The sequence below is a fragment of the Oryx dammah genome, unplaced genomic scaffold, assembly GCF_014754425.2.
Source record: "Oryx dammah isolate SB20612 unplaced genomic scaffold, SCBI_Odam_1.1 HiC_scaffold_29, whole genome shotgun sequence".
Lineage (NCBI taxonomy): Eukaryota > Metazoa > Chordata > Mammalia > Artiodactyla > Bovidae > Oryx > Oryx dammah.
Genome location: NW_024070213.1, coordinates 23,327,408 through 23,353,731, shown reverse-complemented (window position 1 = coordinate 23,353,731; position 26,324 = coordinate 23,327,408). Strand labels below are relative to the sequence as shown.

The following is a 26,324-nucleotide window of genomic DNA, read 5'->3' as shown; positions in this document are numbered from 1 at the left end:
TTAACAGATTACCTGCCTAGTCTCCCTACTTGTGTTTTTCATACAATGGTAGTGAATTACTATTTCTGTTAAGCCAAATAAAATGTTCATTGAGAGACTTTCCTGGTGGTCCAGTGGCTAAGACTCTATGCTCCCAATGCAGGGGGCCTAGGTTCAATCCCTGGTCAGGGAAGTTAAGATCCCACATGCCACAACTAAGACTTGGTACAGCCAAATAAATTCACTGAATAAACAAGAAGAATTTTTTAAAAAATATTAGAATTAGAAAACTTAGAATTTCGTTGTACAGTCTCTTTGCTAATCTGATGCAGACACTTCAGGCGTCTTTTGGATCTACTGGAACAAGTTGCTTCATCAAAATAAAAGTTATATAATACAATGTAAACTAAAATAGTTAGGATTCTAAAACTTGTGAAGTGGTAATACATGTTTTAGAATTTCTAGAACATAATAAGTAGCTGAGTGTGACTAAATTTTATATTATTTTGTTATTTTTTTAATTAAAAAGAATATTTTTAAGTAAAGAATTTTAAAAGTATGGCAAACTTTTATATCAATTTTAGTTTCACTGAAATGTTTACAATATTACATATACTTTATTTTAGCAATCTAATATAACTTAAAAATTTTTTTATTTTGTACTGGAGTATAGCCAACTAACAATGTTATGCCAGTTTCAGGTGGACAGCAACGGGATTTAGCCATACATATACATGTACCATTCTCCCCCAATTCCTCTCCCATCCAGGCTGTCATATAACACTGGAGTATAACTTTTTACAATGATGAAAATGTTCCATATCTTTGTTTTCCAATATGGTAGTTACTATCTATATGTGGCTTTTGAGCCTTGAAATGGGCCTACGTGATAGAGGAAGTAAATTTTTTATTTAAGGCTAAATTAAATCCATTTTCATTTAAATAGCCTACATGTGATTAGTGGTTACCACATTAGACAGCACAACTCTAGAAGAATCACCATTTGTAACAAGATGAAAACACAGCCATTAACAGCGTACATCTTCCTCTCCTAAAACATGACCTAGTATGTCCAAACAAACAAGAAAAAAATTACTGAGAGAAATGAGGATGTTTGTAATTTCTTTGTTTAGCTTTGGTTTTACTTTATAAAGTAAAGCTAGACTTCCTGTGTTACATAAAAGTCACTGAATATATCGATGTTTGCTATACTACATGCCTCCCAAAAAAATACTCCATATACTTTTAATTAAAAACATAGCTATAAGACATCCTCAGAAACAATCAAAACTTTGACCTTTAATATCATATAGAAAGCCTGCTACAATCTGTCAGAAATAAAATACTTCTAATAGCTTTAGTTTGAGCTATACAGCATGGTATGTATCTATCTTTAGTCAAAAATCCATCATTTTAATAAAGATGAATAGTCAAAATTAAAGATCACTATGCCCTTGTTTTAAAACTCACATCATTTATTCATGCCTGATTTATTCGATTTTTTTCTCTCACTAGGAAAATATATGAGTTTCTAGATATGATTAAGAGGAAGGGAAGAAATTAGACCATCAAACATGCAACGACTTCCCTATGAATCTATTATACCTAAAGCAATGTAGAAGAATAATCATGATGAACTTTATTAATACAGGAAAAATGGAGTTACTGTACTCCTGAGTGACTTAAATTTAACATGAAAAAGTACCAAGACTGGCAAAATGCTAATAAGCCAGAAAAACCAAAATTTTCTTTCCATAAAACTTATTTCTGATCAGCTCTGAACAAACTAAAATGGTGTCTTTGTGTGTGCTGGCAATGGCAGGACAGAGGATGGGGAGGCGTGGGGAGATGGATAAACCAGTGAGACCTTCTTAAAAAGATGGGCCAGGAAGAAATTACATGTGGAGACTAAAACTTCACACTGTATGAAAGAAAATAACTAGACTGTCAGTTATATATAATCCAATATCACTAAGAGAATTACTAATCAAAAAAATTCAATTCTTGTCAACACAGAGAAGCTGTTTGAAAAATTTTGGACAGTTGTAAAGAACAAACTTGGAATAATTTTCATTTTATCAAAGAATATCAATAGAAATCCATTCTTTCATTTTGAGACAGTAGCAAACATCTTACCTGTGATGTGCTATCGGCTGCTTTCTTATTAACAGAAGCATCTACTGTTTTGTTTGTCTGGTTTTCTAAGGAGTCAAAAAACAAAACAAAACTCAGAGCTATTTATAAAAGGAACCTACAAAATGTGAAAGGATAGGTTTCTTTATATACAACAGTTCACGTTAATTTTCTCCAATAGTTTTTTGTCTGTTAACATGTTACATATGTAAATTACTCTCTCAGAGACCACTGCTACAAATCTTTCAGGACAAATTGATACTAGAAACCCAAACACTTCATATATCCATTAAACAGAAATTTTAACTCTAACCAAAGGAATATTGCAGGGGAGCAATTTAAGATATGTATAACCTAAATGCTAGAACACAAAAAGTTAAATAAAATATAATCCTTCCATACTACACACCTCTGGAGAAAAAATTTAGTAATATGGCAAAAATATAATAAATTCAATAGAAAAATAAAGTGATCCTGATGAAACATACATGCATAATCTCAATAGCTCAATCACAGATGATTTTCCTTTATTCATTTTTCAATAAATTTGTATTGAGTTTGTACACACACACAAACATACATATGAATTTTGCACATACAGAACTACAACTATATAGTTGTATAAAAGATAGCTGAATGAAAAAACAGCACAGAAAAGAAAACATGTTTTTCTGCCTCAGTTTCTAAAGAAAAGGTATTAAGTTTTGTCAAATGTCTTGAGCATCTACTGAGGTGATTAATCAGTTTTTTCTCTTTGGTAATGTGGTCAATTACATTAACAGGAGTTTTCTAATGCTGAAACATCCTATCCACACTTTCTGTCAAAAAAAACTCTAGTCAAAATATGACAGTCCTTTCTTTTGTAAATCTTCATAACATACATACAAAGTAAATCATTTATCAATATATTTAAAAAGACAAAACCAGAAATGGTAGATACAATTATTTCTATCTATACATTAAAAAAAAATGAGGATAAATATCTACCTGTTAAAAAGAGGGTTTTACAGGCTAGGTAAGTAAAAGGGGCCCTTCCAATTTCTGTCTACCCTATCTGAATTATCTTAGTTCTTTGCATAGCAAGAAAATATACATATATACACATACACATATTCATGTGTGTGTATATATAACCTAAGGAATCTCCCAGGTATATTTAAGATGTATGTAACTTTAAGGCTGTGGTTTTTCCAGTGGTCATGTATGGATGTGAGAGTTGGACTGTGAAGAAAGCTGAGCACCGAAGAATTGATGCCTTTGAACTGTGGTGTTAGAGAAGGCTCTTGAGAGTCCCTTGGACTGCAAGGAGATCCAACCAGTCCATTCTGAAGGAGATCAGTCCTGGGTGTTCTTTGGAAGAAATGATGCTAAAGCTGAAACTCCAGTACTTTGGCCACCTTATGCGAAGAGTTGACTCAATGGAAAAGACTCTGATGCTGGGAGGGATTGGGGGCAGAAGAAGGGGACGACAGAGGATGAGATGGCTGGATGGCATCACTGACTCGAAGGACTTGAGTCTGAGTGAACTCTGGGAATTGGTGATGGTCGGGGAGGCCTGGCGTGCTGCGATTCATGAGGTCGCAAAGAGTCGGACACAACTGAGCAACTGCACTGAACTGAACTGATGTAACTTTAAAAAGACATATACATATCTTTAATATCTTAAAATTACTTCATTTATAATGAATCAGCTTCATTTCTGGACTGCAAAGTTCTTGAAATACTACTTAATAAAACAAATTTTTTAAAAATAGTACTTCTTAAAAATACTACTTAATAAAAAAAAAAATTGATTCCAGGTTACTGATGTGCAGAGTATTAACACACACTCAAGACATTAGCAAAACATAAGCAATTTACTACCAATTTTTAAAAATATGTATACAGTGTCATTCATTTGGATTTAAAACACATTCTCAGGTGAAAATAAAAGGTAAGTCGAGAACCAAAGCAGGTGAGGGAGTTTCATTTTTATTTTCTGTTGATTGGTTGGTGGCTGGTTTAGTTCTAAGTCATTCTGACTCTTGCAACCCATGGGCTGCAGCCCACCAGACTCCTCTATACATGGAATTTTCTGTGGACTTATCCTCATACAATTATTCTCAAGATTCAGGAAAGATTGAAACTGATTAATGAAATGTTTTATTTCTACACACACACACACACACACACACACAAATACTAATAAATATGAGAGTTTTCTTATCCAGCATGATTCTCTCTTTGACTTAATTGTCTCAGGACACAAAGTTAATTATTCATAAAGCTGTAATAATATTCTTTATCCTAGATTTTCCATTAACTTCTCCTACCCTTTTATTAGATTGTTGTCTTGATTCTCAATGTAACATTTTATAGTTTCGCTCTATCTTTTGTTTTCTTTTACTACTTCAGATGAATTTTTAAAGTAAAAAGTTATGAATCAATCTATCAAGCAATAAAATTGGCAGGATATAAAGTCAAAAATTGTACTCCAAACTCTTTCTATCATATAAGAAACATCTCTGCCTCTTTATTCTTAAAAGACACTGTCACTTTTAACCAATGCTGAATTTTTACCAGCATCAAAAAACAGATGTGCATATGTGCAAAGGACATTATAAGCATCATAAAGCAGATATGCATTATTTGCATGTGCATTTTACAGGAGTGCATTAGTAGTGTACGTTGGTAGGTGCTGGATAACTGAATGAAAATAAGTGGAATGTAAAAACAAAAATTTTAAGTCATTTTTACAACCCTATCTTTCATCTAGAGCATTCCCAAGTGCCTCTAACTCCATTTTCACCCCTCCTGTAGCCAGTGTTCGTGGATGTCACACTCCTTCCTCTTTGTAAAAATCCTTTAAAACTCTACTTCCCACCATCTTGCCGTTCACTCCATTCTCATACCTTCCCAGAACGCCCCTATCCTCTCACAGAAACCTGCATAATTTACACTCATCATATTTATAATTATTTAACATTAAGTTCCCTATTTGACTATGAGTTTAGTTAGAATAGGGACTATTTTGTACATTTCTGTGTGTCTGCATGATATGAGAACAGAACAGGCATTCAATGTTTTATGAATGAATGCATGCATGCTAAGTCACTTCAGTTGTGTCCAACTCTATACGACTCTGTGGACAGCAGCCCACCAGGCTCCTCCATCCACAGGACTCTCCAGGCAAGAATACTGGAGTGGGTAGCCATTTCCTTCTCCAATGAACGAATGAGATAAGCTATAATTTGGTCTTTAAATTTCCAAGTAATCCTTAGAACTTTTATTTTACACTTTATTAAAAACATTGACTTACTCTATGGAGATATATGTATATAAATATATACAAATGCATACTGTCTAGTTATACATTATGTAGACAGCATATTAAAAAGCAGAGACATTACTCTGCCAACAAAGGTCTGTCTAGTCAAGGCTATGGTTTTTCCAGTGGTCATGTATGGATGAGTTGGACTACAAAGAGTTGGACTACAAAGAAAGCTGAGCGCCGAAGAATTGATGCTTTTGAACTGTGGTATGGAAGACTCTTGAGAGTCCCTTGGACTGCAAGGAGATCCAATCAGTCCATGCTAAAGGAGATCAGTCCTGGGTGTCCATTGGAAGGACTGATGTTGAAGCTGAAACTCCAATACTTTGGCCAACTGATGCAAAGAGCTGACTCATTTGAAAAGACCCTGATGCTGGGAAAGATTGAGGGCAGGAGGAGAAAGGGACAACAGAGGATGAGATGGTTGGATGGCATCATCGACTCAATGGACATGGATTTGGGTGGACTCCAGGAGTTGGTGATGGACAGGAAGGCCTGGTGTGCTGCACTTCATGGGGTCGCAAAGAGTCGGATACAACTGAGTGACTGAACTGAACCGAACTGAAACAGAACTTACATAAGCATAGTTTTCAAAAAGTTTTAATTAAATAATTAATTTAACACCTTATGGATTTATTAAAGTTTGGTTTCAACCTTCACATTCAGCCAAATTTTGCTATTTGACCTCAGCTTAGGTTTTTGCAAGTCTCAATAGCTAAATGCCTACTTTTATACCATTTATGGAATCCTTAAAATTATACATAATCAGAGAATATATCATCTCATAGGACCTCCTTCTAATTAACATGGTAAACAAAGCCAAGCTTATAATTAATATTTTTGGTTAATATCTAATAATTTACTTTCAAATATATGTAAGCATTCCAAATAGAACTCAAAATGAAGATCTCCATAATATAACTTATGTATTAAAGTATATGTGTTAAATATATATATGTTAAAATATAAAGTTTTACATATGAATATAAATGTAATGTCACAAAACTAGTAATAATTACTAAAATTATTAATTTTATATACAAAAATAATGACAGTCAAGAAACTAAATAAAAACAGACTGACATTACAACTAATAAAGCACATTAAGCTAGATAATTTTGGGAAAAACACACCCTTTGGGTCAACAAATGTTCATACAATGTTAACAGAATAACGAAACTGAATTATAATTCTGATGTGTGTGTGTATGCTCAGTCAGGTCCAATTATTTGCAACACTATGGACTGCAGCCACCAGGCTTCTCTGTCCATGTGATTCTCCTAGGAAGAATACTGGAATGGGTTGCCATTTCCTCCTCTAGGGGATTTTTCTGACCCTAGGATCAAACCTCTGTCTCCTGTGTTACCTGCATTGACAGGTGGATACTTTACCAATGAGCCACCTAGGAAACTCATAATTCTGATGCTGTACAAGTATTTAGGGAACTTGCAATCATAACATTAGACAGAGTAATCTCTCAAGTTATTTACTTCTTTTCAGGCTATGGTCTTTCAGGCAAAGTTGTATATTTAAGAATTTACCTTATCTTGTAACCATGATTTAAAAACCATGTCAACTAAGCTCAAAATTTCATAAAGAAGAAAAACCCCCAAATCACAGAAAACAATGTCCATGATAATAATCATCTTCCACCTAACATGGTAAAAAATAGTAATGACTAGAAGAAACGTAACCCCCCCAAAAATTTTGCTCATTCACTGAACTCAATTAAAAGTAAGCATCGAAGGAATGTTGTGACAGCAGATAATGCTAATAAATATCATTACTGTACCATGCAAGTATTTAATTTTAAATACTAATAATAACTGTATTTGAAATTTCAGATTTAATTTTATATCCCAGATGTTAATTGTATGAGGGTGATATTCAGCTTCATTCCAGTATGAATTTTTATCTACCATTCATTTATTCTCAGTAACTCTATGAAACTCTATTTTATGAGAATATATACTCAGAAGACAAGTACTCTACTGAAGACCACATAAGAAATTAAAAAAACAAGCCCTGTATATCTCACCTGTAAAAAGTAATTTTGTACTTTATAATTTTTTTTATATTTCAAGATCAACTATATCAACAGGACAACTACTTCAACAATTTCACTATATACATGATGCCCAGGTACTCTTTCCTGTCTTTCCAAAAGTAGTGGGGATAAATATAAAATCAGAAATGAAGAATAAGCAAGTTCAAGAATTTATATATAATCTATGCTTTCTAAGAACAAGGAAGACAGAGATCTACAGATTTTAAATCAGGAACAATCAAGTCCTCCTTTTTGCAATACTTCAAAGTATATATAAATATACAAACATAATCATGTAAAATATGCCATATGGGAAAATATATAAGAGAAAACAAGAAGCAAGGAAACGTTCTGCAGTAAATTAAAGAGGGAAGACCTAGTATAAAACCATTCAAATTTGGAAGATAGGCGTGAAGAATGCACAAAGGATTTTCCCAAATAGGGTAATGGGCAGGGGCTTCCCTAGTGTCTCAGATGGTAAAGAATCTGCCTTCAATGCAGGAGACTGAAGTTTGATCCCTGAGTTGGGAAGATCCCCAGGAGAAGGGAATGGCAACCCACTCCACTATTCTTTTTTTTAAAATTCATTTATTTTTTAATTGAAGGATAATTGCTTTACAGAATTATGTTGGTTTCTGCCAAACATGAACAAAAAATATGGAACACTTCACGAATTTGCATGTCATCCTTGTGCAGGGTCATACTAATCTTCTCTGTACCATTCTAATTTTAGTATATCTGCTGCCCAAGTGAGTACCACTCCAGTATTCTTACTTGGAGAATTCCATGGACAGAAGAACCTAGCAGGCTACAGTCCATGGGGTCACACAGAGTTGGACATGACTGAGCGACTAACACTTTCACTAGAGATGTGTGGTTCTTATTTTCCTTTTATTAGCATATGTTATGTCACTTAGATACTTTACAACATACTGTTTTCTGTATATTCAGATATATCTGCAAAATGTATTATAAAAGTAATTCACAATGCTTGCTACAAAGCCAAAATTAAAAATTTGCCCAGGTTAGGAATACTAGTAAAAGATGAATTACAAATGGTAACTTCTCACTCAAGACTCTCAGATCCCACTTTAACAACATCATTCCTCTTGGGTAACTAAAATAGTATCTGTGAAATTCTATTCACTGTCTTCTAATGTTAGTCAACTACATACACACACAAATTCAATTATCTACAGACTATTAACAAGTCTGTATTTCTATTATTAAATCCACATGTTGACTTACCAATTCTTGTGGTGGTAGTGCTGCTCTGTTCTGCAGGAGATGAAGTACTAAAAGCAGAAATTGGAATTTTCATCTGTATAGGACCTCGATTATTTGATGGACTATAGAGTCCTGATGGGCCTACTGTAGGTAAAGAAGTCCTGGTGGCTTGTACAATAGAGTGTGCTGTTGGAACAGCCTGTACAGCAAGGGTTGTTCCTAATGGTGCAGCACTGGCAGGAGAATTCCTTTGAATACTAGGACTGGGCACAGAAGGAACGTTGTTTGGTTTCGGGTTTGGCAAAGATGGCAAAGACACTGGATTTTTGGTAAGACCACTCACTGTAGGCGGGCTTTGTACAGAAATGAATTCAACGTTGCCTGATGGTTGATTGGTCACTAAAGTCCCTGGATGGCTCTGGAGGAGCTGAGGCTGGGAGGATACAGCAACAGGTACATGTAATATCACTGGTAAAGACTGTAAAGAGATTGTGGGTTGGGGATTTCCACTAGGCACCTGAGTAGAAGCAACTACTGTAGCTGTGTTTGGTGCAGGAAGAACTGACGTGGCTGTCAGAGAACCTGAAGTCACTGGAGGCTGCAATTTAGGTTGACTACTGACAACCGTTGGAGGAGTGACAAGATTGGTTGAAGATACTATAAAAAAAAAGAGAAGTTTATGTTTAAATAGCCATCTTTATCAGCTAAAATAATGTAATACAAATTTGATGTACTGTAATATACACAGTAGTCTCTCATATCTTTTAATTTGATTTAAATCCTTGAATTCTTAGATTATTTGCAGAATCATTTCTGCATCTACATTTGGTACATTATGAAAATAGCACATTTTATCATTAAGATGGAGGACTGCTATCTCTGTATGAAGAGTCTCTGAAAATGAGCAACTTACTTCAGAGTAACTAGCGGGAAATACAACCAAAAAACAGTGAAAACTAGGCAAAATTGTAAAGACAATTTTGAAAGTACATTAAAAATGCTTTAGAACACTGGCAATATGTAAACTCAAATAGAATAATATAGAAAGATTATCATAAATTCATAATAGATAAACTTAGTGATGGTATTTTACAATATGGATAAATTGAAACCTGTACCTGTGGATCCAATTTTACTGAATTCCCTGGGAGGAACTAGTGAGGAGAGGCTACTACCTCTATTAACGTTCTATTGACATTATGTGATATGGAAAATAACATAGGGAAGATAGGAGAAGAATTAAGGAGCTGACAACAAAGAGCAGAGTAAATCAAAATGTTGGTCACTGGAGTTTTATAGTTTTTTTAGTTCAGCCATTTGTGTGTCTTCTCATTTGAGCAGGTTTAATAAAAATCAATGACCAAGTCTCCTTCTCACTGATTTGTAAAGTCTTTCCAAAATCACAGGCACACATAAAGCATTACTGCTGCATACCAAATAAGGCTGACTGGCTCAAGGAAAAGTGCTTGGACAACTGACTGAGCTGTAAGCTGAGCTCACAGCCTATTTGATGGAATACCACTTTTACTTGAAACACTGAGTTATAAACTATGCTTATTCACTTGGGTATCTGGCAAATTTTTTCTTGAAAATAAACCAAATAAGGCAGAGACTTCAAAGAAAACAACGAACAGTATAGATCGGCAACAGTAAAATTTGAGTTAAAGAAAAAAAAACTTAGAACTTGGGAAAATACATCTACCTGCCACCCTGAGAGCATGGTTAGCTTCCCAAATCTTTAAAGGCTCTTCTGAGAATAACTGATAACAAAGTAAATAAATACAATTTTTAAAAAATTATTAATGAAATGTACCCATGTTTGGAAGACTTAGAAAACTCGGTGCATATTTTCCAAGTGATCAATGAATGATATTAGTAAAAAGACCCATCTAAGTACAAGACAGATAAAAGAATTTAGTGAAAAATTTACAAACATTTATTGGTGTGATTTCTGATTTCACTTTGCAACTAACCTTTAAGAAACCACTACTTGCTGTGTCAAAGAATAATACCCACATTCTCTCTAGGCTTTTTCCAACTACACATTTGTATGAGGCTGAATTTTCTTCACATATTTCAACTAAAACAACAAACTGCAACAGATTGAACGCAGACACAGATATGAGAATCCAGGTATGTTTGGCCATCTTAATGTTTTAAGTGAAGTATAAACGAGAAATAAAAATTAAATATAATAATACTCTTTTTGCTAATATTTTTAATTTTGGAAAAGAGTTACTTTTCACCAAGACTTGCTACTTATGGTATGTAATTCTGTTGTTTAATTGCTAAATCATGCCCAACTCTTCTGTAACCAAATGGACTGTAGCCCACCAGGCTCCTCTGTCCATGAGATTTCCCAGGCAAGAATACTGTACTGTATATAATGGTACAAAATATAGGTTTGCAATTATTTTTAATTGAATTAATAAACACTTTAAAATTTTATGTTTTAATTTCTGCCATAGTAAATATCAATTAATATACCCACATCAGCAAAACTCTGTAGATTCTTTTTTTTTTTTTACATTTTAACTATTATGTAGATTCTTAATAATTTTTAAGATTATACAGGGATGTCAACACCCAAAAGTTTGAGAATCACTACAGCAGAAATCTGAATTTCTGTATTTTTATGCACATCTGTGATCCTACTTTTTAAACAAAATTTTGCTCTTAGCACTCAATTTTACATAACTGTGTTCAGTTTCTTAGTCCATTTCAAGCTCTAAAGTGTGTAAGGAAAGAGAACAAAAGCCTTCAATTCCTAACAAAATGTATTTCGTTGTTAAGAATATTACCTGTATTCACAGGGCTTTGAAAAGATGGCGGTGCACTCTCACTTATATTTCTTTTGGACTCCAACATCTGTCTCACTGTGTTTGTATTTCTATGAAATAGATACACACACAAATAGTCACTGGACATGCCATTCTAGGGGATATCTACTTATGCATACAGAAAGCAGTGGCCCATAGGGAAAAAGGGGAGCTAGACTTGGACATTAATTTAAAGCACTAAACTGGGAGTGAATGCAGTGAAGCAAAGCTGGTACAAAAACACTGGAATGCTGGGGTGTAGGGCATTAGGGAAGAGTCTTCCTTTTATATTCTATATCCTCAATACTTTAACCTGAAAACCAAATATGGATCTGAATATCTGCACACATTAGTTTTTGTCAACTCTGACCAAAGAATTTCTCAAATACTTAAGGTAATACTATTTAGCACAAGTGGTTAAAAGAAATCTGCAATGACAAAAGAAAGCCTTATAAAAAACCGAGCAAAATCAATATCCACAGGAGAACAATTACAGCAAAGCAAAAAGAAGCAAATATACTTAATACAGTATACCAAACACTTTTATCTGTACAAAAATATATAGTATCACATTCTAAGATCTTTCTGCACCATAAAGAAAATCAGAACCTTGTTCACTTAATGAAAAACTTGATAAACAGCCTGTTTACAATTCTCACCTGTAGGGCACACTGTTATTGCTGATGACATCAACTACAGACTTTCCTGGTGATACAGGTGGGTTTGGTGGGTTCTGGGGAGAAAAATAACCAAGGTAAAATAAAGCCCAATTCACAAGGAATCTTTCAGTCCTCTTAAGTGCTTTGTTAATATGTTATCTGTTATTTCTATGCTGCTGCTAAGTCGCTTCAGTCATGTCCGACTCTGTGTGACCCCAGAGATGGCAGCCCACCAGGCTCCCCCGTCCCTGGGATTCTCCAGGCAACAACACTGGAGTGGGTTGCCATTTCCTTCTCCAATGCATCAAAGTGAAAAGTGAAAGTGAAGTCACTCAGTCATGTCTGACTCTTAGCAACCCCATGGACTGTAGCCTACCAGGCCCCTCCATCCATGGGATTTTCTAGGCAAGAGTATTGAAGTGGGTTGCCAGTGCCTTCTCCCAGCTTATTATCTAAGAATGGTTATAAATACTGTTACCTCATAAGACCCCTTTAGAAATGGCAGAATTGACTGCTTTACTGTGGAAATAGGGCATATGATGACCAAAACGTGTAAATTAATCATCACTACTCTACGAAACAAGACTTAGAAACCTATGTTTCTTGCTACTTACTTACAAATCTGTTGCAAAATTTAAGTCTTTTTGTAGGTGTAAAATAAAAGGATTAGGGAACTAATGGTATTAGATCAGGAGTCTGTGAACTTTATAAAGGGCCAGATAGTAAATATTTTAGGCTTCGCAGCTACTCAGCTCTGCCACTGTAGCACAGAAATTGGCCATAGATGATATGTAAGTGAATAAGCATAGTTGTGTTTGAATAAAATTTTATGTATGGACACTGAAATATGAATTTCAAGTTATTTCTATAGTACAGAAGAAAATCTTACTAAGAAAAAAAAATTAAACCTTGGCTTTGGTACATATTAAAGTGCTTACACAAATTAGTCTATTGTCACAACTACTTATCATACGAAAAGTGAATAATTCCTAGACCTCAGTTTTTTATGAGTAAATAAAAAATGTAAAAATAGTTTATATACTTAAAGTGTTCAGTACGCATTAACAATATGAATCTAAAGAATAACTAGATACTCATTCAATAAACGTCTAGTAAATGCCTACTAAATACCTGGCAGAGGAAGCACCAGATTACAAGCAGAAATGCAAGAAACAAGGAAAATATTTGTTTATCCTCAGAAGTAAATGATTAACAATTAAGTGGTATCCTAGGTCAAATATCAAAATTCTTTTTATAATTTTTGTTTAAAAAAAACCTACTTGTCACTATGTGACTTATAATTTCATAAAAAGATGCTCCAATTCTAAATTTCAGTACAAACTAAGCCTTTTTCCATCCTCCAAAACAGGGACTACAGAAATAGAGTTGTAACATTTATATGCTAATTAGCATTATTTGGGCCTCCATTACAACGCCACTATCATCATCTGTTTCTTAAATTGAGAAAAATAAGTCCACTCCAGTCTTAATTAAATATAATAAATAATACATATTAAACAAAAGGCGATAAACAGAATCATATCAAGCAGATGCCACTAATCACTCTTCTCAACAACAAATATATTTTGCTACATTTTTAGGATAAAAGAACGATTTTATCTGTGTAGAGGAGGAATAAAAGATAAGATAAACTGCTCTGACACAGAAACTTTTGAAATATCTAGAAAAGCAAATGAAAGTAATATTGTAGCATCATTGGGAAAAGTTTTAAAAAAAATTTTAGGGGAAAGAACTGCATCTTCTAATAAGTCTTTGAGTAATCAGTACACTCAAAACACTTAAAATGAAGGTAAACATTTCACAGGGAAAAAATATAAAAGGAGGAGTATAAGCATAATAAGTAACTATAAATAAGTCAAGTATGGCTTAGTGTCACTGGATGGCGGACCTTAAACACTACAGTGTGGTAACATCAGCAAGATGGCAGAACTGAAAATCCTATAGATTCCTTCCCTTACGAAAACAATGACTTAATAACTTAAGGATCAAATTTCACTTGTAAGAAGTCAAGAAACCTGCTGAGAGATTAGAGCACCCTAAATGAGAAAGTGAAAGTGGAGAGTGAAAAAGTTGGCTTAAAGCTCACCATTCAGAAAACAAAGATCACGGCATCCAGTCCCATCACTTCATGGTAAATAGATGGGGAAACAGTGGAAACAGTGTCAGACTTTATTTTGGGGGGCTACAAAATCACTGCAGATGGTGACTGCAGCCATGAAATTAAAAGACACTTACTCTCAAGGCTATGGTTTTTCCAGTGGTCATGTATGGATGCAAGAGTTGGACTGTGAAGAAGGCTGGGCACCAAAGAATTGATGCTTTTGAACTGTGGTGTTGGGGAAGACTTTTAAGAGTCCCTTGGACTGCAAGAAGATCCAACCAATCCATTCTGAAGGAGATCAGCCCTGGGATTTCTCTGGAAGGAATGATGCTAAAGCTGAAACTCCAGTACTTTGGCCACCTCATGTGAAGAGTTGACTCATTGGAAAAGACTCTGATGCTGGGAGGGATTGGGGGCAGGAGGAGAAGGGTACGATAGAGGATGAGATGGCTGGATGGCATCACTGACTCGAAGGACGTGAGTCTGAGTGAACTCCAGGAGTTGGTGATGGACTGGGAGGCCTGGCGTGCTGCAATTCATGGGGTCGCAAAGAGTTGGACACGACTGAGCAACTGAACTAAACTGAACTGAAATGAGAGTAAGCCCCAAAGAGATCAATACAAGAAGGTAGGAAAGTCTGTTGCACTTAACCACCATATCCCACCTCCTTCCTTACACAGTGTGGTAAAATAGAAAGGAAAAAGGAAAAAAAATCCCAACAAGTGTCCTCTTCAGGAAAGAAACACTGGAATTTACATGCAACACTCTGACTTTCGGGGGACACTGATCAAGGTATTGGCTTCAGTCTCACCCAACTTGGAAGCAGGACACATTGGGTGTCTAGGGGTAGATGAGAAGGAAGGCAAACCTCTCAGCTTGGTACTAAACTAGGAAACTGGCAGTAATATACAGAGACAGCAGGGGTAACTCCAATATAATGGTTTGCTAAAGCAGCAGCAATTTGAAAGGCAGATACCAGGTCGGGGATGGGAAGTTCTCAAATAGAACCAGACAAAACTCTGCAGATTGGAGATACACACACAAACTCCAAGAAAATGCCATCTCTGAAAAAAGGTTTGAAAGGAGATCAGAGGTATCTAATTGGACCAACTAGTAAAGGTCTTCATCTGTACAAAGATATTCTAAAAAGATGGGAAGTGTACTTTTTCAAATGCCTAATTTCAACAAAAGAGAAACATACCAAAAAACAAACAAACAAACAAAAAAAAAAACAGAGAAATATGGACCAGTCTATGAAATTAATCTCCAGAAACTAACCTTAAAGAAACAGATCTAGGAACTACGCAACAAAGAATTCAAAATGACTATCATTAAGATGCTCAATGAGACAGAAAAGAACACAGAAAGAAAACTAAATGAAATTAGGAAAACAAAGCAAGAAGAAAATAAAACTTCAGAATAGAACCAACAGAAATTCTGGAGCTGAACACTACAACTGAATTTAAACATTTACTAGAAGGGATAAAAATCAGACTGTATCAAGCAGAAGAAAGAATCAGCAAACCTGAAGATAAATCACTTGAAATTATTGAGTTAAGACAATAAAACAGAAAAAGTGAATGAAAAAAAGGTAAAGACAGACTAAGAGATTTATTAGACACCATCAAGTGGGTCAATATACAAATATGAGAGAACAAGAATAGAAAGAAAGAAAATAGGCAGAAAACCTACTTAAGTAAAGGCCAAAATCTTCCCAAACTTAAGAAAGAAAACTGACAAATTCAAGAAGGTGAAAGACTTCCAACTCAAAGAGACCTACACTAAGAAACATTATAGTCAAGCTGTGAAAAGTCACAGAGATTGTAAAAGTAGCAGGAGAAAAGGGACACATCACATTTAAGGCTGCTCCCTTAAGATTATCAGTGCTTTTTTCTCAGAAGAAACCTAACAGGCCACAAGGGAGTGGAATGATATATTCAAGTGCTAAAAGAAAAATACTGCCAAGCAAGAATATCATAACCAGCAACACTATCATTGCAAAAATGAAGGCAAAATTAATATTTTCACAGTATATACAAAGCTGAGTGCATTTCGCAGCACTAAATCCACCATACAAGAAATGTTAAACAGAGTCCTTCAAGTAGAAATCAAAGGACACTAGACAGCAACCTGAAAGCAAAGGAAAATATAAAGCTCTTTGGTAAAGGAAAATACAAAAATAAATACAGAATACTGCATTACTAGAAAGTGGGAACAGAAATCCCATCTAATTCTAATACAGAATGTAAGTATAAAACATAATTGTAAATCTATGTTAACATACACACAATACAAAAAGATATAATGTATGATATCAACAAAGTGGTGGGAGGGAAAAAGTGACCTGAATTTATTTCCAGTTTAAAACAGTTGTAAACCTAGAGACATGCAAATCAAAACTACAATGAGATATCATCTCACACCGGTCAGAATGGCCATCATTAAAAAATCTATAGTATTATTAAAATGTCCATCCTACCCAAAGTGGTCAAAAGTTTCAATGCAATCTCAATCAAAATTCCTGTCATGTTTTTCAGAAATAGGAAAAGGCATCCTAAAATTCAAATGAAAGCTCAAGAAACTCTGAATTACCAAAATAATCTTAGAAAAGAACAAAGTTGAAAGCTTGTACTTCTAATTTTAAAATATGTTACAAAGCTATAGTAATCCAAACTGTATGGAATGCAGACAGACACATAGAAATGTGAAACAGAATACTGACCCCAGAAATAAACTCTTAATGCATACACTCAAATGATGCTCTGCTGTTGTTAAGTCGCTTCGATCATGTCTGACTCTGTGTGACCCCATAGATGGCAGCCCACCAGGCTCCCCCGTCCCTGGGATTCTCCAGGCAACAACACTGGAGTGGGCTGCCATTTCCTTCTCCAACGCATGAAAGTGAAAAGTGAAAGTGAAGTTGCTCAGTCGTGTCCAACTCATAGCGACCCCATGGACTGCAGCCCACCAGGCTTCTCCGTCCATGGGATCTTCCAGTCAAGAGTACTGGAGTGGGCTCCCATTGCCTTCTACAAGGGTGTAAAGGCTACACAATGGGGAAAGAACAGTCTTTTGACAAACTGTGTGAAAATTGGATATCCAAATGCAAAAGAATGAAGTCAGACCATTAAATCATATATAAGATTTAATCCAAATGGATTAAACACCTAAAACATAAAACCTAAAACTATGAAATTCTTAAGAGAAAACACAGAGAAAGCTTCATGATAGTGGATTTGGCAATGATTTCTTGGATCAAAGCAAAGGTAACAAAAACATTAACAAGACAAAGAAGATTACATCAAACTTAAAATCTTCTGCACATGAAAGGAAACAATCAACAGAGTGAAAAGGACACCTACGTAATGGCAGAGAATAATTACAAATCATGTAACTGGTAAGGTGTTAATATCCAGAAGATAAAAAGAACTACATCTTAACAACTAAAAAATAAGTAACCAGATTTACGAATGGCCAAAGAACCTGAATAACATTTCTCCAAAGAAAATATGCAAATAAGCATGTGAAAAGATGCTCAACATCACTAAGCAGAGAAATGCAAATCAAAACCACAAGGAGATAAGGCCTCACATCCATTAGGGTGGACACTATCACAAAAGAGGGAAAAAAAATTGTTCCCCAAAATATACAGAAATTGGAACCCCCATGCTGATGGGAATGTAAATGATGTGATTGCTCAGTTCCTCAGTGTTACTTGTTCAGTGGCGCACAACTCTTTGCAAGCTATGGACTGCAGCCCACCAGGCTCCTCTGTCCATGGGATTTTCTGGCAGGAATACTGGAGTGGTTTGCTATTTCCTTCTCCAGGGGATCTTTCAGACCCAGGGATCGAACTGGGGTCTCCAGCACTGAAGGCAGACTCTTTACTGACTGCGCTACCTGGGAAGCCCTAAATGTGACTTTAGCAGTGATGTGACTGCAAAAGAAAACTATATGGAGGCTCCTCAAAAAAATAACAGAATTACCAAATGACCCAGCAATTTCACTTCTGGGTAGAAATTACCAAAACTTTGACCTCAAAGAGGTATCTGCACACCAATGTCATTGCAGCATTATTTGTAAGAGCCAGAAGTTGAAACCAGCCCAAATATCCATCAATAAATAAATGGATAAAGAAAATGTGGTATATACATACAATGCAGTATTAGCCTTAAAAAAGGAAATCCTGTCATATGCAACAACCCAGATGAACCTTGAGAACATAATGCTTTGTGAAATAAGATAAACAAAGCAAATACTGTGTGACTGCACTTGTGAGATATCTAGAGAAGTCAAAACCATGGAAACAAAGTAGAATGATCATTTCCAAGGGCTAACGGGGAGGCGAAATGGTAGTTGTTCTATGGAGGTCTTAGTTTTGCAAGATGAAAAATTCCTAGAGATATGTTACACAACAATGTGAATACAGTTAACACTACTGAATTGTAGAATTTAAAATGGTAAATTTTATGTTAAGTTTTTATCACAATTAAAATAAAAAGAATTATTTTTAATAAAAAATTGAAATGGAGGATTTAGATTAAATCTAAAATTTGAGAATCAATTATATGTCACTGATTTCCATTAAGGAGAGAAATATCTTGATATTTCTTTTATAGTAAAAAAAAGATAGAAAGGATGAAAGTTAAAGATATCAGTCATAAAGCCCTAAAATAGATTAAACATGAATATGGTCTTAATAGCAAACTGCTTATGTAATAGAAAATGTTTTAAGACAAATCTGAATAGTGGGGTTTGCTATTAATTGATTAATATCAGAGGACCAAGAAGCAAATCTAAACAGAAGAAAAGAATCTGAAGTGGTATTGCTTATTTAGTTATTTTGGTAAAGGGGATAAAGTTCTCAATATTCTTTTGTCTTGTTTTTAAAGCCTAGAAAGACAGATGTAAAATTACAGTGGAAACCATAATTAAAGGAAATTAAAACATGGAAGAACAAAATCTTTTGACATTTCTCTAGAAATATCTCTCACAAGAAGAAAACAGTAATAAGAATGAGTTAGAAAGATGTCCAAATTTTGAAAATTAAAACTGGCCTTACAAACTAAAAGAAGTAACACAATTAAAAAGACTGAACACTACCTTGACATTTTCTTCAAGTGCCACACATACTAATTGTTCAAATTAATCTTTTCCAATCTTTAGGAATTACACAGTCTTTGTCCTTCTTTCCATACTTACTGTAGCTCTTCAAGACAAACTTTTTCAGGGATCGTAATATTTTCATCTGTATATCTTAAGGTCTCTGCCTGTCTCCTTTAACTAAACAAGTAAGACCTGGAAAACAGTTCTGATAATAAATGTGATATGCACAAACACTGGAAAAGTACAAGGTGGGCAGCACTACTTAGTTCAGACACAGGATGAAAAGAAAAAAATGGAAAATCATATTGTAAAAAAACAATGGAAAAATTTCAAACCCCTATGTTTAGTTCAGGGATAGCAAATAAAGGTTTATACCAATTTCTAATAGAAAAAATAGTTTTTATAGTGTGACCAAAAAAAAAAAAACACCTTTTTTTAAAGCTGAGAAACTACAGTTTAAAATCAGAAAAGTAATTACATCAGTGAAGACCATAATAAAAAAAATCTTTGTTGCTGCTGCTGCTAAGTTGTTTCAGTTGTGTCCAACTCTGTGCGACCCCACAGAAGGCAGCCCACCAGGCTCTGCCATCCCTGGGATTCTCCAGGCAAGAATACTGGAGTGGGTTGCCATTTCTTTCTACAATGCATGAAAGTAAAAAGCGAAAGTGAAGTTGCTCAGTCGTGTCCAACTCTTAGCAATCCCATGGGCCGCGGCCAAATTAAGGATTTGATGATTAGCCTGTGTAAACAACTGTCAGTTGTTCAAGAAAAGATAAATCAGAGCTTAAAAAATTCAGTTCAAAGAATATAAAGATGCAGAACAGATTTGTAGCTGCCAGAATACAGGAGGTAAGGGTAGGGTAAAGGCAAGGTTGAAACTGTGAAAGAGAAGCAGAAGGGTGTCCCTGTGTTAAGGGACTGTATCTTGAACTGTGGTGGCAGGTTACATAAATCTATACATGAGATCAAACTGCAGAGAAACACACAGATATACAGAATTAATTCATGTAAAAACTGAAGCAAACTGATAAAGTCTACAAAATTATCTGATAGAACTGTACTAATTGGTTTTGATAATGTACTATGGGTATAGATTTCACCAATGAGTGAGGCTGAGTGAAGGGTTCATAGGAGTCTGTGTGTTATTGCTGCAATTTCTTGTGTATCTATCATTTCAAAATGAGTTGTTTTAAAAAGTCAAGTAAAGAAGATATGAAAATGATTCAAGACAGAAATATCTATAGGAATAATGACTACTACTGAAAAAAACTACTATTGGAAATTACTATGTACCAGGCAATAAAGTTATCAAGACAGAAAGAAATATAACTTGAGGCTCAAATGAGAAAAAAAGGAAAAGAAATTCAACTAAAAACAATACTGCAATGTACAATGCTATACTAAAAATCCATATTACAGAATAACTAAGGAAACAACAGAATGCAAAGTGTAATTACAGACCACAGTCTGTGCTATGCTACAACACCTGGACTAAACTACATGGAGGAAGAAAGGAAGAGGAGAACTGGGCTACTTGAGGCCGTGTAATACTGAACTATTTTGTAGGACATAATAGACTAAACTACCACAGTGGCAAATACAGGCATACCTTGCTTTATGCACCTCACAGATACTGCATTTTTTAAAAACTGAAGGTTTACAGCAACATGTGTCAAGCTTGGTACTATTTTTCCAATAGCATTTCCTCACTTCAAGTCTCTGTGTTACATTTTGGTAATTCTGGTAATATTTCAAACTTCTTTATTATTATTATACTGCTATTTGTTGTTGTTTTAGTCACTAAGTTGTGTCTGACTCTCTGTGATCCCATGGTCTGTAGCTTACCAGGCTCCTCCGTCTATGTGATATCCCGGCCAAGAATACTGCAGTGGATTGCCATTTCCTTCTTGACCTAGGTTTCAAACCCGAATCTTCTGCACTGGCAGGTAGATTCTTTACCATGTAGCCACTAGGGAGACCCTGTTACAGTCTATATTGATCTGTGACCAATGATCTCTGATGTTATTGCAATTATTTTATGTTTTGCATTTTTTAATTAAGGCATGTACATTAAAATGTATCTAAATGATTTTTCAGACATAATACTACTGCTCACTTAATAGACTATAGAATTAACGTAACATTTATGTATTTTTTTCTTTAATGAATTTTTTTTTTTTTTACAAACTTGTGGCTTGCTTTATCACAATAATTGCTTTACTACAGTGGTCTGGAACTGAACCCACAGTATCTCCAAGGTATGCCTGAGAGAAACATGGTAAGGCAAATCCCCAAAGCTTAATTTTAAAGATGGATATTTCAAGAATTTCAAGAATGCCTTACATATACATATTACATGTACTGATGTTCATATGAAAACAGTGAGGATTAGAAAAGGTTAATGACTAGTTCTAGAGCAGAAGTTCCAGAAACAACAGGCAGGAAGTACACAATATGAAAGAAAATTTCAGACTTGTTTCCTTCTAGGTCAGCACCTCCTAAGATTACCACTTAAAGCTAAATATCAACTATGCAAGAATAGAAATTCTTACTTCTTGTCTTTTCTTAAGATCTTCTTTGGCTGCTCCAAAGCGTTTGGTTAACCTGGCTATCTTGGCCTAAAAAAAGCAAAAACGAGACAGAAATCAAATGGCATTATAGTATCAAAAAGGAACCTGCGCATACATAACAAGAAATCTATGGGTAATAGGATCCTCAGAAGACAGTCAACAGCAAGAAAATAAGACAAGTTGTTGTATAATCCTTGACTTCAAAACCCAAAGTAAACACTCTTGGTTTTAGAAGATTGGCTTTTTTCCTCCTTGCTCACAAACCAGCATATTTCTGAACATATGGGCTTGCATTTCTCATTATTTAACATAGTTGGGACCACACTTAATTTTCTCACTGAGAATTATATATTAATAGTAAATATATCTATAAATCACAGAAGATCCCTAACCAATAGTACATATGAGTCTGGAATTCTCTAGGCCAGAGCACTGGAGTGGGTAGACTTTCCCTTCTCCAGGGAATCTTTCCAACCCAGAAATCAAACCCAGATCTTCTGCATTGCAGGCGGATTCTTGACCAGCTGAGCCACAAAGGAAGCTACATCTACAGTACTCAAATACTTCTTTTCAAAAATTAACCTACTGGCAGATAAATAGCAGCAAGATCATTTTTGACCCATCTCCTGGAGTAATGAAAAATAAATAAATAAACAAATGGGACTAATTAAACTTAAAAGATTTTGCACAGCAAAGGAAACCATGAATAAGATGAAAAGACAACCCTCAGAATGGGAAAAAATATTCTCAAATAAAGCAATTGATGAAGGATTAATCTCCAAAATATAAAACAAGCTTATCCAGCTCAATATCAAAACAAAAGAAATACCAATCAAAAAATGGGCAGAAGACCTAAAAAAAGACATACAGATGGACAAAAAACACATGAAAAGATGTTCAAAATCACCAATTATTAGAGAAACACAAATCAAAACTACAATGAGATATCACCTCACATTGCTCAGAACAGTCATCAGAAAAAATCTACAGACAACAAACGCTGGAGAAGGTGTGGAGAAAAGGAAATCCCTCACTTTTCACGTGAATGTAAATTGATACAGCCACTGTGGAGAATGGTATCTATGTGTGTGTAGGTCGTTCAGTCATGTCCAACTCTTTGTGACCACATGGACTATACAGTCCATGCAATTCTCCAGACCAGAATACTTGAGTGTGTAGCCTTTCCCTTCTCCAGGGGATCTTCCTAAACTAATCCAGGGATCGAACCCAGGTCTTCCTAATTGCAGGCAGATTCTTTACCAGAGGAGCCACAAGGGAAGCCTGGAGAACAGCAAGGAAGTTCCTTAAAAAACCTAAAAATAGAACTACCATGTGACCCAGCAATCCCGCTGCTAGGCATATACTCAGAGAAAGCCATAATTCAAAAAGACACAGTCACCCCAATGTTCAATGCAGCACTATTTACAACAGTCAGGACATGGAAGCAACCTAAATGTCCATTGAGGGAGAAATGGATAAAGAAGATCTGGTACATGTATACAACAGAGTATTACTCAGCCATAAAAATGAATGATATAATGCCAATTGAAGCAACATGGATGGACCTAGAGATTTTCATACTGAGTAAAGTCAGACGGAGGAGGAGAAATATTGTATGACATCTCTTACAAGCAGAATCCAAAAAGAAATAATACAAATCAACATTTACAAAACAGATACTGACTTACAGACTTAGAGAAAGAACTTATGATTGCCAGTGGGAAGGGATATGGGAAAGGCTTAGTCAGGGAGTTTGGGACAGACATGTATATATTGCTATTATTTAAAATGGATAACCAACAAGGTCCTACTAGATAGCACAAGGAACTCTGCTCAGTGCTATGTGACAGCCTGGATGGGAGAAGCGTTTGGGAGAGAATAATAGATGTATATGTATACCTGAGTCCCTCTGCTGTCCACCTGAAACTATCACAACATTATTAATCAGTTATACTCCAACATAAAATAAAAAGTATTAAAAAAAAGAAATGTCCAAGATGGAAAAGGTTGGGAAAGAAGACACATGGCAGAAGGGGGCTTTAAAAGCTCTCATCTATCTCAGGAAATTGAGAGACTATCTGAATGTTCAGGACAGAATGCTAGCTCACAAGTGGCCTGAAAAGACCCTAAGCTGTCACCTCAGACTAGCCTTCAGAATCTATGCAAGCAGGAAGAGAAGAATAAGGCAAGTGTGATAAAACAGGTTGTAAATGGTCTAGCCTAAGGGTTGAAAGAGTACCCCAATGTTAATCTGCAAAGATTTTGGAGAGTAATCTTTTTACTTTTTTAGGCTCCAGGCATTTAAGTGAAAGTTGCTCAGTCATGTCTGACTCTGCTACCCCATGGACTGTAGCCTGCCAGGTTCCTCTGTCCATGGAATTCTCCAGGCCAGAATACTGGAGTGAGCTGTTCCCTTCTTCAGGGGATCTTCCCAACTCAGGGATTGAACCCAGGTCTCCTGCATTACAGGTCTGAGCATTTAAGTTAACTGTCAAAATATGAGCTGACCACTAAGCTAATAAAACACAGACTTCAGTGACCACACACAATAATGAATATATACTCTCCAAAAATTGTTTAGAAAACCCACTAATCAAGCAAATAACAAGAAGTAGCAATAGCAAACCCTGGATAGAAGGGGAAAATCTGATTTTCTGAATTGTCACATTGCAATACTCAAAATATTCATTTAAACAGTAACAATGAACAAATTAGGACATATACAAAGAAATAAGAAAAGTATGGTTTAGTCAAAGAAAGAAAAAAACTTAACAGAAATATAGCTCAGGCATAGGACTTACTAGACAAAGACTTTAAATAAACGGTTTTAAATCTATTCAAAAAACTAAAGGATACTATTGAGAAAGAACTTGAAAAAAAAAGGAAAAAAATGTCCAATAGAGAGAATATGAATAAAGAGACAGATATTATATATTTTTAAACAAGTATAAATTCTGCTGCTGGAAGTACAATAACTGAAATTAAGAAATTCACCAGAGAGATGGGAGGACAAGACTGTGAAAGAAAAGTTTTGTATACTTTTTTGTTATAATAGGTATTAATTCAAGAGGTTAAGTTTAATCTCCAGAGTGATCACTAAGGAAAAAGTAAAAACTTTATAGAAAGAGAAAAATGAAGAGAGTTAAAATGGTTCACTAGAAAAAAATCACAAAAGAAGGCAATAATATAGGAATTAAGGAACAAAAAAGGTGAAAGACAAGTAAAATGGTAGGACTAAATCTTTCCTTATCAATAACTAAATGTAAAGAGATGAAAAACTCTTCAATTAAAAGGCAGAGATTGGCAAAGCGGACCCAACTCTATGCTGCCTACAAGACTTCATCAAAATGTAAAATTTCTGTGCATTAAAAGACATTATCAAGAGAGGAAAGTGAAAAGAAAACTTACAGAGTGGGTGAGTCATAAATCATGTACTTTAAAGTGTTCAATATCCAAAATATGTAAAGAACTCTTACAGCTCAACAATAAAAAGGCAAAAACAAAAACTCCAGGAATAAAAATAACTTAAATTTTCTCTAAAGTAGATATACAGATGTTTAAACAACAGTATAGGTAACTCAGTAGAGACAGAGAGCAGATTAGTGGTTCCAAAGGGCTAGAGGGAGAAAGAAATGAGAAGTGACTATTTAATGGGTACAAGGTTTTCTTCTGGATTGATGAAAATGTTCTGGAACTAGATAAAGATGATGATCATACAAGAGTGTGAAGGTACCAAATGACACTGAACTGTAAACTTTAAAGTAACTGCTATCCAAATTTTACTTCCATAAAAATCTAAATATCAGAACAACAAAGAAAGAGATGGGAACTAAATTGGGCCGAGTAAAATGTAAATAAATGGCATGGTAAGGACAGATCATAAATGAATGGAAGCTACAATACGAAATCAAATGGCTGAAATAAAAATACTGTGAGCATTAACACTCTGCAGGGGGCTTTCCTGGTGGCTCAATGGTAAAGAATCTGCCTGCCAATACAAGAGGCACAGGTTTGACCCCTGGTCTGGGAAGATACCACTTATCATGGAACAGCTAAGCCCGTGCACAACAGCTACTGAGCCTGTGCTCGAGAGCCTGGGAACCACAACTACTTGGTCCATGTGCTGCAATTACTAAAGCCTGCACACCCTGGAGGTCATGTTCAGTAACAAGAGAAGCCACCACAACTAGAGAGTAGCCTCCACTGGCCTCCACTAAAGAAAAGCCCGCATAGTAATGAAGACCCAACACAGCCAACAAAAAAAAATACTCTGTAGGACAGTGAAGCAACTGGTGGGATTAGGAAAAGTGGATCAAAAACTAGGAGATCTAAAATACAAATCAGAAAATGAA

The 26,324-nt window shown here is 35.2% G+C and overlaps 1 protein-coding gene and 1 non-coding gene across 6 annotated transcripts in view; both read right to left on the bottom strand.

Annotated features, from left to right (window-relative positions):
* The window catches only part of LOC120858881 (activating transcription factor 7 interacting protein), a 115,993-nt gene that overhangs the window by 20,346 nt on the left and 69,323 nt on the right, over positions 1–26,324 (bottom strand). For all 5 annotated transcript variants that reach the window (XR_005719963.1, XM_040235231.1, XM_040235234.1 and 2 more), the window contains 5 exons: positions 21,955–22,020; positions 12,175–12,248; positions 11,498–11,586; positions 8,718–9,353; positions 2,116–2,180 (listed from right to left, as the gene is read on the bottom strand). Coding sequence is in view for 4 of the 5 variants with exons in the window: in XM_040235231.1 (XP_040091165.1) it covers positions 2,116–2,180; positions 8,718–9,353; positions 11,498–11,586; positions 12,175–12,248; positions 21,955–22,020 (930 nt within the window). In the remaining variant the exon portion in view is untranslated. The remainder of the gene's footprint in view (positions 1–2,115; positions 2,181–8,717; positions 9,354–11,497; positions 11,587–12,174; positions 12,249–21,954; positions 22,021–26,324) is intronic.
* LOC120859020 lies at positions 8,121–8,226 on the bottom strand. Its single transcript, XR_005720034.1, has one exon. It is a non-coding gene; the product is annotated as a U6 spliceosomal RNA (small nuclear RNA).